The 17,497-nt window shown below is 45.9% G+C and overlaps 1 protein-coding gene across 1 annotated transcript in view; it reads right to left on the bottom strand.

Annotated features, from left to right (window-relative positions):
• Window positions 1-735: 735 nt before the first annotated feature.
• The window catches only part of LOC311147909 (beta-1,4-galactosyltransferase 5-like), a 106,204-nt gene continuing 89,442 nt past the window's right edge, over window positions 736-17,497 (bottom strand). The window contains exons 8-9 of the mRNA XM_084184748.1: window positions 16,666-16,767; window positions 736-7,035 (exon numbers count right to left, since the gene is read on the bottom strand). Of these exons, the coding sequence (XP_084040874.1) occupies window positions 6,888-7,035; window positions 16,666-16,767 (250 nt within the window). The 3' untranslated portion in view covers window positions 736-6,887. The remainder of the gene's footprint in view (window positions 7,036-16,665; window positions 16,768-17,497) is intronic.

The raw sequence follows: 17,497 nt of genomic DNA, 5'->3' as shown, positions 1-17,497 counted from the left end.
TATTTAGTATTTCAGTGGTATTTCCAACTAGAGAGTAAACAGAGCGATAGGATATGACTCTGCGCACAAGAGCTGCACTGTCAGCAGGTTTACTGCATCATCAGCACTGGTTGGAAGTCGACAAGATATTACAATGAGAACCAAAGACTAACCGTGAGTCCTTGTTTTGGTGGGGGGGGGGGGGGGGGGGGGGGGTGAGAGATAGGATGCAGTCATAGAGAAAGGATGGGCAGGCTACAGAGGGAAATAATTTCAACGAGTGAAAGAAAGGATGGAAGTGAAAGGAGGGGGAGGAAGGGTGAGTGTATCGAGATGGGAAAGACTGCTGAGGTTGGCAGTGTTAGAGATGGAAGGGGATGGGTGAGAGGGAGGAAGGAAGATGGGGAGGAGGAGAGGAGAGTGTTTGAGGATCAGATGGGTGTACAGGCAGGAGTCACGACAAGGCCGTGGAACTGCTGTGATAGAGTGCGTGCGCGCACGCACACACACGCACACTTTTTCCCAGTCAGTAATCTGAACAGCTGTGCAGTGAGGAGACTAGAGTACTGTTAACAGGAGATGTGATGTGGTCTGTTTCTCCTACAGTACAGATGTGACCAGCTCTGACCACTCCCTCTTCCTCTTCTCCTTCCTCCTAACCCTCTTTCTTTTCTTTCTAGCCCTTTTCTGGACCAATGTTGTTTCTAGCCCCTCCCCCCTCTAAGAGTGTACAATAATTTCAGGGCAACATGGACATCGTTTGAAGCTCATTTAATTGGTGTACTTTGACAATAACAACGATGGTAAAAAAAAATAAAAAAAATAATCAGATACACAAACAGATTCACATAAGGCTGACATCAAGTTTTACAAGTGGCTTCAGATGGCTTTATTTCAAGGAGAAATAAACTATAATATAGTCGTTTATTCATCTTTTAATTTGCTTTCATACAAACACCTTTTGGGGGTGTAGAATCTGGAGTTGGTTGTGTTTTTGGCTGATGTAGTGCTCTCTACCAACTATAAGCTACACCCTAACCCTACACCGTACCACTTCAGACTACAGAGATTACCCACTTATTTAGATTCCATACAATATCTTCTGCTGCATGACAAGGGGAAAGCATTTGTAATACCAAACTATTCCAGAAATCTGATGGCTTCTAAAGCTGATGGACTAACCCTCACATTATTCCTTATTTAAAATGAGTAAGGAACTAATAATGTGAAAGTGCTTATCTATCTGGATGAGGTTGTTCGTTAAGGTAGCATCTTTAGTGATTTAAGACCTTTTAATTTATCTTTTCTAAAACACAAGACACAATAAGATTGGACATTTATCTGATATGCATTTATCTGATATTCCTTAATTTAAATGGATTTGCTTATAAAACATTTAAACTTGTTTGAAAACACTTAAATAAATCAAATAGATTTTTAAGGCAAAATCAGTCTGTCAGTGCTTAGCTCTGCGACAGGTCGCCTACATGATTATCCAATCTATTACATGTACATCTAGACCGAATAATAACTGAGGTTAGCCATACCAGGGCTGAGCGGCACTGGGCCCTTCATTTGGACTGGCACAGAATGGATCAGAATGGATCAGATCAGTCAGATCATGGCTCTGCTAGGACAGAGAGGAGCCTGACAAGACAGGGGCCTTGGAGCACAAGGACACACCTTGTGCACAAGGACACACCTTGTCCTCCAAGGCCCCTGTAAGAACAACAACCTAAACCCAGGTGTCCCCAGTCCTAGTCCTCGAGGGCTGCAGCACTGTAAAGACCAACCAATTTCATTGACAGGCCAGAGAATACTGCATGTTCACTTTGTTTCCCAGGTCTAAGTCACTCTGGTTCAAGGCAAAGGAAGAGAACCCGTGGCTACAGGCCTCAAGAGCTGGGGTGGGGTTTACCTAGAGCTAACACCAGGGGGATTCAAATCCAGGCCTCCAGGTCAGTACCACTTCTGGGTTTTATTCCTCCTCTTCCATCAGGACTGTAAACATTTGGGCTCGTATTGGAACACTCTGGCCTACAAACTGTGCCTAAGCCACTCTGAGCAGTTCTCAGATCAGTGCTTGAAAACAAACAATCTTTTCAAGCAAAAACAACCACAGTCTCTTGTGGATGGCCCCTGGCATTGACAGGCTCCACCATTTCAATCAAACACACTCGGGGAGGAAGACTTTAGAAATTAGCAGCTAATGTCAACAACTCTCCACTAAGCACCTCCAAATTGGCTACAATGGGTAAACACGTGCTTCTGGTTGGGTGATGTTAAAAAGAGGAATTGATTAACCAATAAGAGGGATACTTCCTGTAGCTATTTAAGTACAGATTGGTTTCCATGTAGCACGTAATTAGTGACTCCCCCAATCGGAGGTCTAGCAGATCAGCACCATTGATTATCAATCAGGAAATTGAAGGTGCTAAGTGGGAGTAAGTGACATCAATCACTTTCTGATTAGGCGTCTCCCTCTTCCTGTGGTTGTCACACAAAATGGTCTCCTCCTTCTACAGTGTCTGTTCAGCAGATGAATAAACATGTAAAATCCCAAATCAACCCCTCCACCCTAATCTCTATGCACTTGCGTAGATCTGACAGGATTTGAACGGTGTAAGCAATATGGCAGACAATCCAACTAGCAAATTAAAAGGCATGGTGGAGCTGTTACCATTTTGTTTATACTTATCCAATTCTTTCAGATCTAAGGGCATAGAGTTTAGGGGCTAGCAGTTGATTTGGGATTTGGAACATCTTTCCACACAGGTTGGACTCTCACAGTCTCACACTAACACTACGTTTCAGTGCTTCTAACACAGCCTGTCTCACAGCAAGCCTCCTACAAGTCTCCTCATCATCACAATAGCAACCACAACAAAATCAATCACAGGAAGTAATCCATAAAATAGTGAATTAATAAAAGGAGGTCCCGCCTCTGTCATATTATCATGGGAACTGAAAATGAACAGTTATTTCAACCGCTAAATGTTTTTCCCTAATGATACATCTGAAGAAAGTCACTGTTTGGACAAGGTGATGTGTGTGTAATGAAGTAGCTGTATATGGCAGCTAAGGGGACACAACAATGTGTTGGAAATGGGCTTTTAAGAGACACAACGATAGGACTGCATTTTATATTACTACAATACTATGACATAACAAATCACTCAAATAAACACTGCCAAACACACACACACACACAAACAAATGCGCACAAGCACACACTCATCTGAGAAGACGACGAAGTGCTTGAATTGCTCAAGATATTTTGTGAGGTGAATGCACCTTCAGTTTATGTTAGTGTGTGAGGTGTTACGTAGAAGCATACCACCCACACACAAAAGCCAGTATAACCACTATCAGCTAAAAAATAAGGCTAAACCAGTTATTAAGGGTATAATATACCAATACCTAATGTGTGGCGCCAGGTAATTAGCTTCACCTTCCTGTCAAACTGGCCCAGTGACTCCAATCAACCAAGGCATCCTTGCACTATGCTTCAGGTAGAAGCCCCTAGGTACAGATCTAGAATCAGATTAATGTCTCCAAATCCCATCGTAATCCAGTAGGATAGAACAGGGCTGCTGAGCGTTATCACAACATCTAACCAACGTCAGAATAACATTACATGAAGCAGCTGTGAATACAGTGCAGTGTCCCTTTAGATACAGTAGACTCTGGTGAAAGATAACATTGTAAAACGTTTTATTTTTTTCTGATATTGACTCTTTAAGGCTATGTCTCTAATGACACCCTATACCAGGAGCAGGCAACCCTGGTACGCCACTCCATTTTTTAAATTTACTGTTTTTCTTGATTGCTAAGACACTTTTAATTAAACTGGGCGTCCACTTGATCTCCATCATAACCTAATGAGCACAACAGTATTATTTTTTGCAAAACTGTAAGTCATTTCTCATTGCTTTCACACACACAATGCAAATGCTAAGCAAACATTTCTTAAACAGTAAACACAACTCTCTACAAAAGACGCAAATCTCAGTTTAGTAAATCATGTCAAACAAAATTAAAACATTTTGCTCACAGATGATACAAATTACTCCCATGAATGTGAACCTCTTCTGCACGTGTGCAAAACTTATTTGAGCAATCAGTCCTTATTCATGCATAAAAGAGGTCACCTCTGAGTTGCTGTTTGAAAAAATGGACCAAGTAAGAGGCCGAGGGCAAGGACAAAGGAGAGGTAGAGGGGCCCATAGAGGAAGGTGGAAAGTTTATGATTACAGTCCACATGACCAGATGTCCCTCCTAGATGCAATGAATGCTGGTTGTCTGGCGATCACCGCAGAGGACTGCCAAGTGTGGATGCGCTATGCAAGGAGATGTTTTTCCTCACTGCATTGCAAGGGAAAACATCCAGTGTGATGTTGATGAAAACATGTGTCCTGATCGACAAGAACAAATGGTCTGAATGTGGTGTACACTGTATTTCTGCTGCCTTTTTTGACATTGCTTTGTTTTTGCAGTGATTTGTTAGTTTGGTGTATTTTATTTTTCATTCTCTGTATATACTGTACAGCATCATTGAATTTGTCAAGGACAAAATGGAAAAATATCAAATAAAGCTTTTTGTTTCTGAATATGAATGCTCTTAAATTACATCATTTCTGCATTAGTCAGCTTTGGTCAAATCATTTTAGGAAAAAAGAATACAGCCCATTCTGTGATAATATGTTTACTTGCCTTTTATAGTGCATACTATATAATTATAGTATCAACAAATGGCACAGACATATAAAAGAGGGTTAACCATGGTAGGGTATATTGATAGTTGGAGTTAGTATTTATTGGGCCATTGTGCAACGATTGATTGAAATAACTTTTCATTAGATAACAAGTCATATGTTTTGATGGAGGTAGTTGATTTTGTGTCATATATTTAATGTTTTGAGAGTCTTAATTCATTTTGCAAATTAAATGTGCCATTTTGGCCAACGTGTTAATTGTTTTGAAAAAGTGAATTCTGTTTGGACAAATGTGCTCAAGCAATCGAGAAAAACTGTAACCAACCTGGAAGACCAGGTGTGTTGAATTGAGGCAATCACTTGTTGGGACAAAATGGTTTTGTTACAGTCTAATGCTTGAGTTGAATAGTGCAATTCACTGGTAATCTTCCCTTCTGTCCAGTAACCTCTTTACACACAGCACAAAGGAGTGATTTATTATGACTAGAATTTTTACTATTATTACTGTCTCATTGGGGCACTAAAAGTCCAGCCAGGCTGAATTCTTGTTCTATCTGTTTAGAATCTAAAAATCTTATCACTCTCCTATCTTAGACACATAGGCTGTGAGAACTGGTTATAACCTGTTCTTGCTCTTTGTGTAGATTAAGTATATAAAGACTGAGTGAGTTGTAAATAATCAAGTTACTCTCTGGCTTTATCCTGAGAGGGAACTTCCTTGCAATTGCTTGAATAAACTCTTATAAACTGGAAAATGAGCGCTGCCTGATCCTTGTAACTAGTTTTTCCTCAACACACTGAACTGATCAATAAGCTGAGCTGGTCAGGTGTGGTGCCTAGTTGGAACAAGATCATGCAGTACCTGCGGTACTCCAGGAACAGGATTGCCTACCCCTACTCTATACCCATATAGTACTATATCTGTCTCTGGTCAAAAGTAATGCCCTATATGGGGAATAGGGTGCCATTTGATATGTCGCCTAAACTAATAATTACTTAAATAAACACTGAAGAGTAAAGAGGAGAGAAAAACAGCCTCGCCATCGTGCTCTCTATTCTTAGACTGTCGCTCAAAAAATATCAAATTCCCTATACAGTGTGCTACATTATTTTGACCACACAGGGCTGGCTATAGGGAATAGGGTGTCATGAGGTCAACAATAACATCTTTCACAGTTTAAGAGATTCACTAAACATCTGTCTGACCTAAGAGAATCCTTCAAAGCAGTGAAAACAGGATGCTGACACACATTTGCATAGCCTTCCCTCTCCTGTTCACACGCACGCACATGCATGCACACACACAGGCATGCGCACGCACACACATATGCTCATGCACACACCTACACACTGTGTTGTCAAAGGTTTTTTATTTCTGACTGGCTGAGCTGTGTTAATTTAGGTAAAGGTGGGTCTCCTGTGAGTTTGCTCTGTGTATTGATACGGAGGTTCCTTACCAGCCTGCCACTCTGTACACAAGTCAGTCTCAAGTTAATGTTATACCTTTGTCTACAGTATGTGTGCACATGTGTGTGTTCATGTATTCTCAAGACATACACGGAGTGTGTGCATAATACTGAACACACACAAATACTCTCTTGCTCTCTCTCATCTCTTCTCTAGCTCTTATGCAGTGTTGTCTCTGGTCAGTGCATACGTTTTTCATGCCCTACGCAGAGCCAGCTGTGAGGACCTACTGTGTGTGTGTGAGGTTTAATATATCAATACAAATATTCAGTGCAGGGACAAATTAAAATTGTCTGTGTGTGCGCGCGTTTGTGTGCGTGTTTGTGTCTTTGTGTGTACAAACCAACTCAGCCACATACACATTCGTAAATTACACTACTGTCCCCTCCACACCACTCTGATGTCCTATGGAGGGAATGTGTTCATGCTGTGGTCATGGTTACGGTTGCAATTGTCTCCATGAGTGAATTAACAAGTGAATGAAATAATTAATGCTAAAGGCCAAAATGGTGTGGAAGGCAGGTGGAGACGCCGGGAAGCCCGGATGATAGGAGCGATGGATGGCCCACGGCACAAAACAAGTGCAGCATTCTCCTTTTTTCTCTCACACGTCACAAGGATTGATCATCCAATACCCTTCTACGTGTCTCCTTTTTTGCTTAAAAAAACAGAATCAGTCCTAAGCAGTGCTGCGACTGGTGAGATATGGCTGATGTCCCTTCTTGGTCAGTAGTCCGCTATAGGGGCTAGCTTTCTGCTCAGGCTGACTGATATGTTGGTGTAGAGAGGCCTCCGGGACACTAGGGGGGAGTAATGTAGGTTATTGAGCCCATCCAGACTCTGTCTCTCCTTAGAGTGCCGTAGAAGTGTGTACCTGGGAAGGACAGAAGAAACAGGGGGCTCAGAAAGAGGAGGATGAAGTCTATTGGCCTTGAGCCTAGACGCTGATCCATGGTCAGTTTTGGCCCCAGAACAGATGAAGGAGAGGAGACCAGAAAGAAGTAATGGTAGACTATAGAGCCCCACAGTGGAGGTGTCATAATACCCATAAAACCTAACGGTCAAACAGGGAAATGGTTCGAATCGTTTTTCAACCAATTATTTTTCCCATAGGGAATTTTAGAAACACTTAAAATATGGGCTGTGTTTCGTGCAGGGTTACCCTGGCATGATGTTTTGATAACCATGTTAATCTCTCTCGGACAATGTGCCTTTTATCAAGGGACACACCCTAGGTTTACAATGCCTTAATTATATCTGTTTGAACAGAGTAGTTGCAGACTTATATATATATGTACACATACATACATACATATTCAGTGCATTCAGAAATAATTCAGACACCTTGACTTTTTCCACATTTTGTTACGTTACAGCCTTATTCTAAAATTGATTAAATAAAACATTTCCCTCATCAATCTACACACATAATACCCCATAATGACAAAGTGATAACAGGTTTTTAGAAAATGTTGCTAATTTATAAAAAAAAAAAAAAAAATCTGGTTACTACATGATTCCATGTGTGTTATTTCATAGTTTTAATGTCTTCACTATAATTCTACAATGTAGAAAATAGTACAAATAAAGACAAACCCTTGAATGAGTAGGTGTGTCCAAACTTTTGACTGGTGCTGTATATAATCTTGCATATCTTAATTTATTCCCACAAATAACCAATAATATGCGTAATAATGTAGGCAGTTCATACGAAGGACTGTTACCCATAACCAGGATTTGCATTACAAAAATTTCATTTTTGCGAAGTAATTATTATTTTGGCAAACACTTATTGTGATTCATCCTGTATTGTCCCTAACATCATTACCCCATAGCAACAGATGTGTGACACACACACACACACACACACACTCATTCAAACTTCCCACCATTCCCCCACAAACAACCACAAGCTCAGATGTTCAACAGTTGTTCCATCCCTGAGCACAACTTAAGAGAATAATTGATGTGCGAATGCATATACAGTTGTAGCTGTTTGAGAAGGCATGCAAAATTGAGCAAGAATGGGGAGATTTGATTAACCATTGTCAAGTCCTAGCTGATGGAGCTAATATACACCCCCCTACCCTGAAACACACACACACGCTGGTCCCCCGTTGTGACCATTTTCCCAAGCATCTTTGTGCAGTCAGACCTTTTGATTCTTTTTATGCCACCAGGGCCACAATAATTTGCCCCCTCTCTGATTGTCTGAGTGTGACCCCCTCCCAATGGGTTACTGCAGCTAGGGTTGCCAGCACTACCACTACCTGGGTGAGGGGAACTCCCACCACCGGCTAAGTACAAGGTCTTGAAGGTTCTCATTAGCAGATTTGAGAAATTCCTTGACCGCGTTTATCTACCTGTCTTGGCTGCGTATAGGCTACTTGCAGTAGGCCTAAAAAACAGATAAGGACATCTCTGTAAGGGTTGGTGTGAGGTGTGACCCATGTGCGGTGCAGGATAGACAGTAGGCATTAGGCAAAAATAAAGGAGGAGCAAGTCTCCAAAAACAGGCTGACAGCAAAAATACGAAATACTAACTACAGTGGGGGAAAAAAGTATTTAGTCAGCCACCAATTGTGCAAGTTCTCCCACTTAAAAAGATGAGAGAGGCCTGTAATTTTCATCATAGGTACACGTCAACTATGACAGACAAATGGAGATTTTTTTTCTCCAGAAAATCACATTGTATGATTTTTTATGGATTTATTTGCAAATTATGGTGGAAAATAAGTATTTGGTCACCTACAAACAAGCAAGATTTCTGGCTCTCACAGACGTGTAACTTCTTCTTTAAGAGGCTCCTCTGTCCTCCACTCGTTACCTGTATTAATGGCACCTGTTTGAACTTGTTATCAGTATAAAAGACACCTGTCCACAACCTCAAACAGTCACACTCCAAACTCCACTATGGCCAAGACCAAAGAGCTGTCAAAGGACACCAGAAACAAAATTGTAGACCTGCACCAGGCTGGGAAGACTGAATCTGCAATAGGTAAGCAGCTTGGTTTGAAGAAATCAACTGTGGGAGCAATTATTAGTAAATGGAAGACATACAAGACCACTGATAATCTCCCTCGATCGGGGGCTCCACGCAAGATCTCACTCCGTGGGGTCAAAATGATCACAAGAATGGTGAGCAAAAATCCCAGAACCACACGGGGGGACCTAGTGAATGACCTGCAGAGAGCTGGGACTAAAGTAACAAAGCCTACCATCAGTAACACACTACGCCGCCATGGACTCAAATCCTGCAGTGCCAGACGTGTCCCCCTGCTTAAGCCAGGCCCGTCTGAAGTTTGCTAGAGTGCATTTGGATGATCCAGAAGAGAATTGGGAGAATGTCATATGGTCAGATGAAACCAAAATATAACTTTTTGGTAAAAACTCAACTCGTTGTGTTTGGAGGACAAAGAATGCTGAGTTTCATCCAAATAACACCATACCTACTGTGAAGCATGGGGGTGGAAACATCATGCTTTGGGGCTGTTTTTCTGCAAAGGGACCAGGACGACTGATCCGTGTAAAGGAAAGAATGAATGGGGCCATGTATCGTGAGATTTTGAGTGAAAACCTCCTTCCATCAGCAAGGGCATTGAAGATGAAACATGGCTGGGTCTTTCAGCATGACAATGATCCAAACACACCGCCCGGGCAACGAAGGAATGGCTTCGTAAGAAGCATTTCAAGGTCCTGGAGTGGCCTAGCCAGTCTCCAGATCTCAACCCCATAGAAAATCTTTGGAGGGAGTTGAAAGTCCGTGTTGCCCAGCGACAGCCCCAAAACATCACTGCTCTAGAGGAGATCTGCATGGAGGAATGGGCCAAAATACCAGCAACAGTGTGTGAAAACCTTGTGAAGACTTACAGAAAATGTTTGACCTGTATCATTGCCAACAAAGGGTATATAACAAAGTATTGAGAAACTTTTGTTATTGACCAAATACTTATTTTCCACCATAATTTGCAAATAAATTCATTAAAAATCCTACAATGTGATTTTCTGGAGAAAGAAAATCTCATTTTGTCTGTCATAGTTGACGTGTACCTATGATGAAAATTACAGGCCTCTCTCATCTTTTTAAGTGGGAGAACTTGCCAAATTGGTGGCTGACTAAATACTTTTTTCCCCCACTGTATGACTGAAAACAACAATGAAACAGGGAGAACACTTCTCAAGTACCTGTACTTCCGTCTCGTGATCAGATAATGATTCGTAATACTTGACATCAAGAAACTAGCAGAGAAAACTGAGCAAGGGAACACAGGGAAGCGAGGGTATAAATACACAGATGAACAGATAGACACAGGTGACACCAATAGGATGATGATTAGTCCCGACTGTGAGTGAGGAGGTGCCTAAGGTTGTCGGAGGATGACACCTAGTGGGTCGCTCCGGAACTGCGACCCTCTCCTGTAACAGTGCACCCATGAAGAACGGCCCCAGCCGTTCACCTCGGCGCCTCCGGGTGGAGGCGACGGAATGTTGTTATCAGCCCTGGGTCCAGAATGTCCCTCCTGGGCAACCAGGGCCGCTCCTCCGGCCCATAACCCTCCCAGTCCATCAGAAATCAGAGACCCCTCCCCACCCGCCAGAATGTGGGATGCACCCGCATGGTGGGGGGAAGTTGCAGGCGGTAGGCCACTGGGTTGACTCGCCAGACCACTCTGAATGGCCAGACGAACCGGTGAGACAGCTTCCTGGACTCCACGCAGAGAGGAAGATCCCACGTGGAGAGCCACAACCTCTGTCCTGGGCGAAAGACCACTGCCTCCAGGTGCGGCGACAGCGACTGATGTGGGCCTGGACCGACGGGACCGTCGCCTCCTCTTGCTCGGAGATAGGGGGGGGTTGGTACCTGTATTGGCACTGGAAGGGGGACAGGCCGGTGGACGAGCAGAGAAGGGTGTTGTGGGTGTACTCTGCCTACGGCAGTCGCTGACTCCACGTAGCTGGGTTGCTGGAGGCGTAGCACCTCAGCACCCCCTCCAGATCCTGGTTGATGCGCTCCGTCTGCCCGTTCGACTGGGGATGGAAGACAAGCTGACGGAGGCGCTGAGGCAGGTGGCGAACGCCTTCCAGAACCTGGAGGTGAACTGAGGGCTCCGATCCGACACCACATCTTGGGGAAGGCCATGGTCCCGGAAAACGTGCTGCACCAACAACTTAGCCGTCTCCCGGGCCGACTGGAGTTTGGGAAGGGGAATGAAGTGGGCAGCCTTCGAGAACCGGTCCACAACGACCAGGATGACCGTGTATCCATCATAGTGGGGTAGGGCAGAAATGAAATCCAGTGAGATGTGGGACCAGGGGCGCTTGGGGATAGGCAGGGGTCGGAGCAGCCCTGCCGCGGGCTGACGTGAGCTCTTCGTGCGCGCGCACACCGGGCAAGCAGCCACGAAGGCGCGCGTATAACACTCAGCAGATGGCCACCAGAACCTCCTACGCAGGAACTCCAACGTCCTGGCGCCCCCCAGATGGCTGGTGAGGTCGGACGCGTGCGCCCACTGAAGCAGTCACAAGAGCGCAGCCTTGGGTACGTACATCCTCCCCGATGGACCTCCGCCCGGATCGGGCTCCCGCCGTAGTGCTCCTCTGACCAGCCTATCAATTCCCCACGAAACTGAGGCAGCAATCAGGGTGTTGGGGACAGTGGGGTCATCCCTCTCCACCAGGCCCACGGGGTCGAACTGCCGGGAGAGCGCGTCAGGCTTGGTGTTCTTCGGACGGTATGAGATGGTGAACCGGAACCTGGTAAAGAACAATGCCCACCTGGCCTGGCGCGAGTTGAGCCTCTTGGCCCCCTGAATGTAGGCTAAGTTCTTGTGGTCAGTCCATACGACGAATGGATGGGCGGCCCCCTCTAGCCAATGCCTTCACTCCCCCAGGGCGAGCTTGACCGCTAGCAGCTCACGGTTCCCCACGTAGTAATTCCGCTCCGCTGGGGACAGCCGACAGGAGAAAAACGCACAGAGGTGAGTCTTACCGTCCATGAGGAACCACTGGGACAGGATTGCTCCCACCACAACATCTGAAGCATCCACCTCCACAATGAATGGCAGGGACGGATCAGGATGCCCGAGGACCGGGGCCGATGTAAAGCTTGTCTGGGTGAGGGCTGTCAGGGGAGCGGCTAGGGAGCTAAAATTGCGAATAGATCACCTATAAAAATTAGCGAACCCTACAAACCGTTGTAGTTGCTTGAGGGATGAGGGCTGGGGCCAATCCAGTACCACATTGACCTTGGCTGGGTCCATCCGTAGGTCCCCCTGGGTGACTATGAACCCCAGGAAGGAGTCTGTCTCTGTGTGGAACACTCACTTCTCCGCCTTCACATAGAGCTGGTGATGGAGAAGGCGTTGGAGGACCTGCCAAACATGCTGCTGGTGTTCACTCATGTCCTTCGAAAATGTCATCCAAATACACAAAGACGCTGTAGTCGAGGAGGTCCCTGAGCACGTCATTGACCAATGCCTGGAACACAGCAGGCGCGTTGGCTAGTCCAAACGGCATGACTTGGTACACGTAATGCCCACCTGGTATATTAAAAGCTGTCTTCCACTAGTCTTGGTGTTTCGAACAGTTGGTTATCAATGTACAGTTTATCGACTTTGAGAGCTACACGTTTCCCTTTAAGTCGATTCACCTGGAAGAGTGGGTACAGAACTTTGCGCCTTTCTGTAATTTAATTCGGAAACTGATCATTTTGTGCCAGCGAGTCTTTTGCCAAGGCTTTTAACCATTATTTTATCTTTAAACGACGCAAATTTGGAAACAACTGGGAGCTCGTATCCCTGTCCTCTCTGTCCGAAAAGGTGTACACATTCGAGTTTGATTTTGTTGACAGTATCGCCTGGGATCTGTAGTGCTTTAAGAAGGAATTCTTTCACCTCACTTTCAGGATCTTTACCCTAATTTTCTTTAATACCAGTAGGTACCAGATTTTCTCACATAGATCTAGTCTGTATTCCAAGTAAAGTTTCTCTCAGAAACATGTTCTCATTTTTAAGTTCTTTAACGTCCTTTTCAATAGTATTGTCGCAGCTTTTTCGTCACTCATAGAGGCTCGCCTTCAAATCCTTTATATCTTTAACGATTAGTTCAAGTACAGTGGGGGAAAAAAGTATTTAGTCAGCCACCAATTGTGCAAGTTCTCCCACTTAAAAAGATGAGAGAGGCCTGTAATTTTCATCATAGGTACACGTCAACTATGACAGACAAAATGAGAAAAAAGTTCTATTTTGGTTTCATCTGACCATATGACATTCTCCAAATCCTCTTCTGGATCATCCAAATGCACTCTAGCAAACTTCAGACGGGCCTGGACATGTACTGGCTTAAGCAGGGGGACACGTCTGGCACTGCAGGATTTGAGTCCCTGGCGGCGTAGTGTGTTACTGATGGTAGGCTTTGTTACTTTGGTCCCAGCTCTCTGCAGGTCATTCACTAGGTCCCCCCGTGTGGTTCTGGGATTTTTGCTCACCGTTCTTGTGATCATTTTGACCCCACGGTGTCACGCCCTGGCTCTGGGGACACTTGTATGTTGAGCCAGGGTGTGAGTTTCATTTGTATTCTATGTGTTCCATTTCTATGTTGGCCAGTGTGGTTCTCAATCAGAGGCAACGAGTGTCAGCTGTGGCTGGTTGTCTCTGATTGGGAACCACATTTAAACAAGCTGTTTGCCCACAGTGGTTGTGGGATCTTGTTCGAGTTGGTTTGTGTTTGACCGTTGACTGTCACGTTATCGTTTTTTGTTGTTTTGGTCGTGTTTCACAAATAAAGAGTATGTTCGTCTGCAACGCTGCGCCTTGGTCCTCATCTGTTCCCGACGATCGTGACAGAAGATCCAACCAAAACTGGACCAAGCAGCGTGTCCAGGAGCCATCGCCAGGGGAGTCGCTAGCAGATCTCCGTGGCAACCTCGACTGGGTCAAGCCTAATGAAGAGCAGAGAGGGTGGACTTGGGAACAGTGGAGGAAGAGTCTCGACTGGGTCAAGCCAAATGAGGAGCAGAATGGCTGGAGTTGGAAGCAGAGGAGCGAGAGTTGGGCGAGGACTATAGAGGCCTGGCCCACGGGGAGGAGAGACCCCCAGAAATTTTTTAGGGGGGGGCTCACGACGTGGACGTCGGGGCAGCAGGAGGCCGCGATAGAGCGGTCCAGCGGGTTGGCAGAGGAGGCCGCCAGGTTACGGGGGCCACTGGTCAAAGAAGGGAAGGAAGGTGTAGAGGCACGGCGAGAGGTACTGGGGTGTGTTACCAGTCCGGTCCGGCCCGTTGTAGGGCCAGTGGTGTGTGTCCCCAGTACGGTCCGGTCTGTTCCTGCCCCTCGCACCAAGCCTACGGTGCGCGTCGCCAGCCCAGCCCGGCCTGTTCCTGCTCCCCGCACCAAGCCTATGGTGCGCTTCGCCAGCCCGGCCCGGCCTGTTCCTGCTCCCCGCACCAAGCCTATGGTGCGCGTCGCCAGCCCGGTCCGGCCTGTTCCTGCCACTCGCACCAAGCCAGGGGTGCGAGTCGTCAGCCCGTTCCAGCCCGTTCCTGCTCCACGCACCAAGCCAGGGGTGCGTATCGTCAGCCCGGCTCAGCCCGTTGCTGCTCCACGCACCAAGCCAGGGGTGCACATCGTCAGCCCGGTCCGGCCCGCTCCTGCTTCCCGCACCAAGCCAATGGTGCGCGTCGCCAGCCCGGTTCGGCCCGCTCCTGCTCCTCACACCAAGCCAGTGGTGTGCGTCGCCAGTCCAGCACGGCCCGTGCCTGTTCTCCACACCAAGCCAGTGGTGGGCGTCGTCAGTCCGGCACGGCCCCTGCCTGTTCCACTGGTGCCTGGTCCGGCACCGGTCAGATGCGTTATGCCGGAGCTAGAGCAATCCGCTCCATCAGTGTGCAGTCCAGCTCCGGCCAGCGGGGCCAGACCGGACCAGGGGTACTTTGGGGGGTTGGAGAGGGAGTGGGGATCAGGCCCGGAGCCGGATCCGCCGCCAAGGCGGAGTGCCCACCCGGTCCCTCCCCTGTGGTATTTAGTTGGCGCGGTCGGAGTCCGCGCCTTTAGGGGGGGGTACTGTCACGCCCTGGCTCTGGGGACACTTGTATGTTGAGCCAGGGTGTGAGTTTCATTTGTATTCTATGTGTTCCATTTCTATGTTGGCCAGTGTGGTTCTCAATCAGAGGCAACGAGTGTCAGCTGTGGCTGGTTGTCTCTGATTGGGAACCACATTTAAACAAGCTGTTTGCCCACAGTGGTTGTGGGATCTTGTTCGAGTTGGTTTGTGTTTGACCGTTGACTGTCACGTTATCGTTTTTTGTTGTTTTGGTCGTGTTTCACAAATAAAGAGTATGTTCGTCTGCAATGCTGCGCCTTGGTCCTCATCTGTTCCCGACGATCGTGACACACGGGGTGAGATCTTGCGTGGAGCCCCAGATCGAGGGAGATTATCAGTGGTCTTGTATGTCTTCCATTTACTAATAATTGCTTCCACAGTTGATTTCTTCAAACCAAGCTGCTTACCTATTGCAGATTCAGTCTTCCCAGCCTGGTGCAGGTCTACAATTTTGTTTCTGGTGTCCTTTGACAGCTCTTTGGTCTTGGCCATAGTGGAGTTAGGAGTGTGACTGTTTGAGGTTGTGGACATGTGTCTTTTATACTGATAACAAGTTCAAACAGGTGCCATTAATACAGGTAACGAGTGGAGGACAGAGGAGCCTCTTAAAGAAGAAGTTATAGGTCCGTGAGAGCCAGAAATCTTGCTTGTTTGTAGGTGACCAAATACTTATTTGCCACCATAATTTGCAAATAAATTCATTAAAAATCCTACAATGTGATTTTCTGGATTTTTTTTCTCAATTTGTCTGTCATAGTTGACGTGTACCTATGATGAAAATTACAGGCCTCTCTCATCTTTTTAAGTGGGAGAACTTGCACAATTGGTGGCTGACTAAATACTTTTTTCCCCCACTGTATACCTAATTTATAATTTATCGACTTTAGCAAGTCGGTTTCTACACTTACTATTCCCGGTGGTGAAAAGCATAAATCGTCTGTGTCAGTCGAGGAGTCTCGTTTTCTTTTGGGGATTGGTTCTCCATGCTTACTCTCTGACATGTTTTGGTGTTGATTGTATTGGTGATATTGGTCGATACATTTCTCTAGCCTTATAATTTGTTTTGTGTTGTTATGCAGATCGAAGGTTATTTCCCACAAGTATGTGGCGTGAAGTGCTAATATTTCGTCAAATATATACAGATATTGAATATTACGTTTTTTTATCTTGAGGAATTCTGCACCACTGTCTTCAGTCCGCCATTTTTTCAGCAAGTGTGTGAGTAGAACTTGTAAAATATGTTAAGTAACTAGAAATGTTAGTAGAAAGGGCATGCTTGGAATGTAGCTCCCAAGCAAATCAAATGTAAAATCTTTGGAGGAGTGGAGAAATCCCTCAAAGCCACTAACTCTGACTCTTCATGTGATGTGAATGGCTATAAGGGCCTGAGCCACATGCGACTAACCTGCCCAGGAACTGCACCTCTCCACGGTGGTGGTGTGGGATTGACATGTAGCGGCCCCACTCTCCCTGGGGCCGACTGACTGTGTAGTTGGCATACTGCACCCTGTCACACAAACAGCAACACAACAGAGTCACACACTCAGAACAGTAAAGTATAAATTCCAACAGTACATATTGTAGTCAAAAGTAATTATGTAAAGCTTGGGGGCGCAGAAGACACAGCTGCTTAATGGGAGTGGACTCTCTCGGTCTCTGTGTGTGTTTGCTCGATCACTGCAGAGGAAGGGGGTTGGGACAACAATGCTGTATGGCAAAGACAAACTGAGAAAAAATGTGTCACCCTGACTATGGATCAGTCCCCTGAGCTAACATAATGTCAACACCATCAACAGTCTCGCACTGTAAAACTGTCACAGGGGACAGGGTGTATGTATGGATGGGTGTGTGTGTGTGTGGGGAGGGAGGTTGTGTTAAATGGGTGAGGGGACTGAGGTATCATGATACTGAGCCGGGTGTGTTCCTGCTAATAGATAGGGAATGAGGGAAGTCCCCACAATAATAGTAAACAAACCCACATTTGACCAACTGGGGACATTTTGTTAGGGTTAAGGGTTAAGTTTAGAATTAGTGTTAGGATTAGTAGGTTTAGGGTTAGGAGCTAGGGTTATGCAAGACTGTATGTGTGTGTGTGTGTGTTGGTTCTATCCAAAGTCCCCACAAGGATAGTAAAACAAATTTCCCACGTCCCCATGAGGACAAAGGCTAATTTAAGCTTAGGGGTTAGGTTTAGGGTTAGGGTTAGAATTAGGGTTAGGGTAAGGGGTTATTGGTTA

The sequence above is a fragment of the Coregonus lavaretus genome (genome assembly GCF_964263955.1).
Source record: "Coregonus lavaretus genome assembly, chromosome: 20".
Lineage (NCBI taxonomy): Eukaryota > Metazoa > Chordata > Actinopteri > Salmoniformes > Salmonidae > Coregonus > Coregonus lavaretus.
The sequence above is the reverse complement of the archived record's forward strand: the minus strand, read 5'-3'. Positions and strand labels throughout refer to the sequence as shown.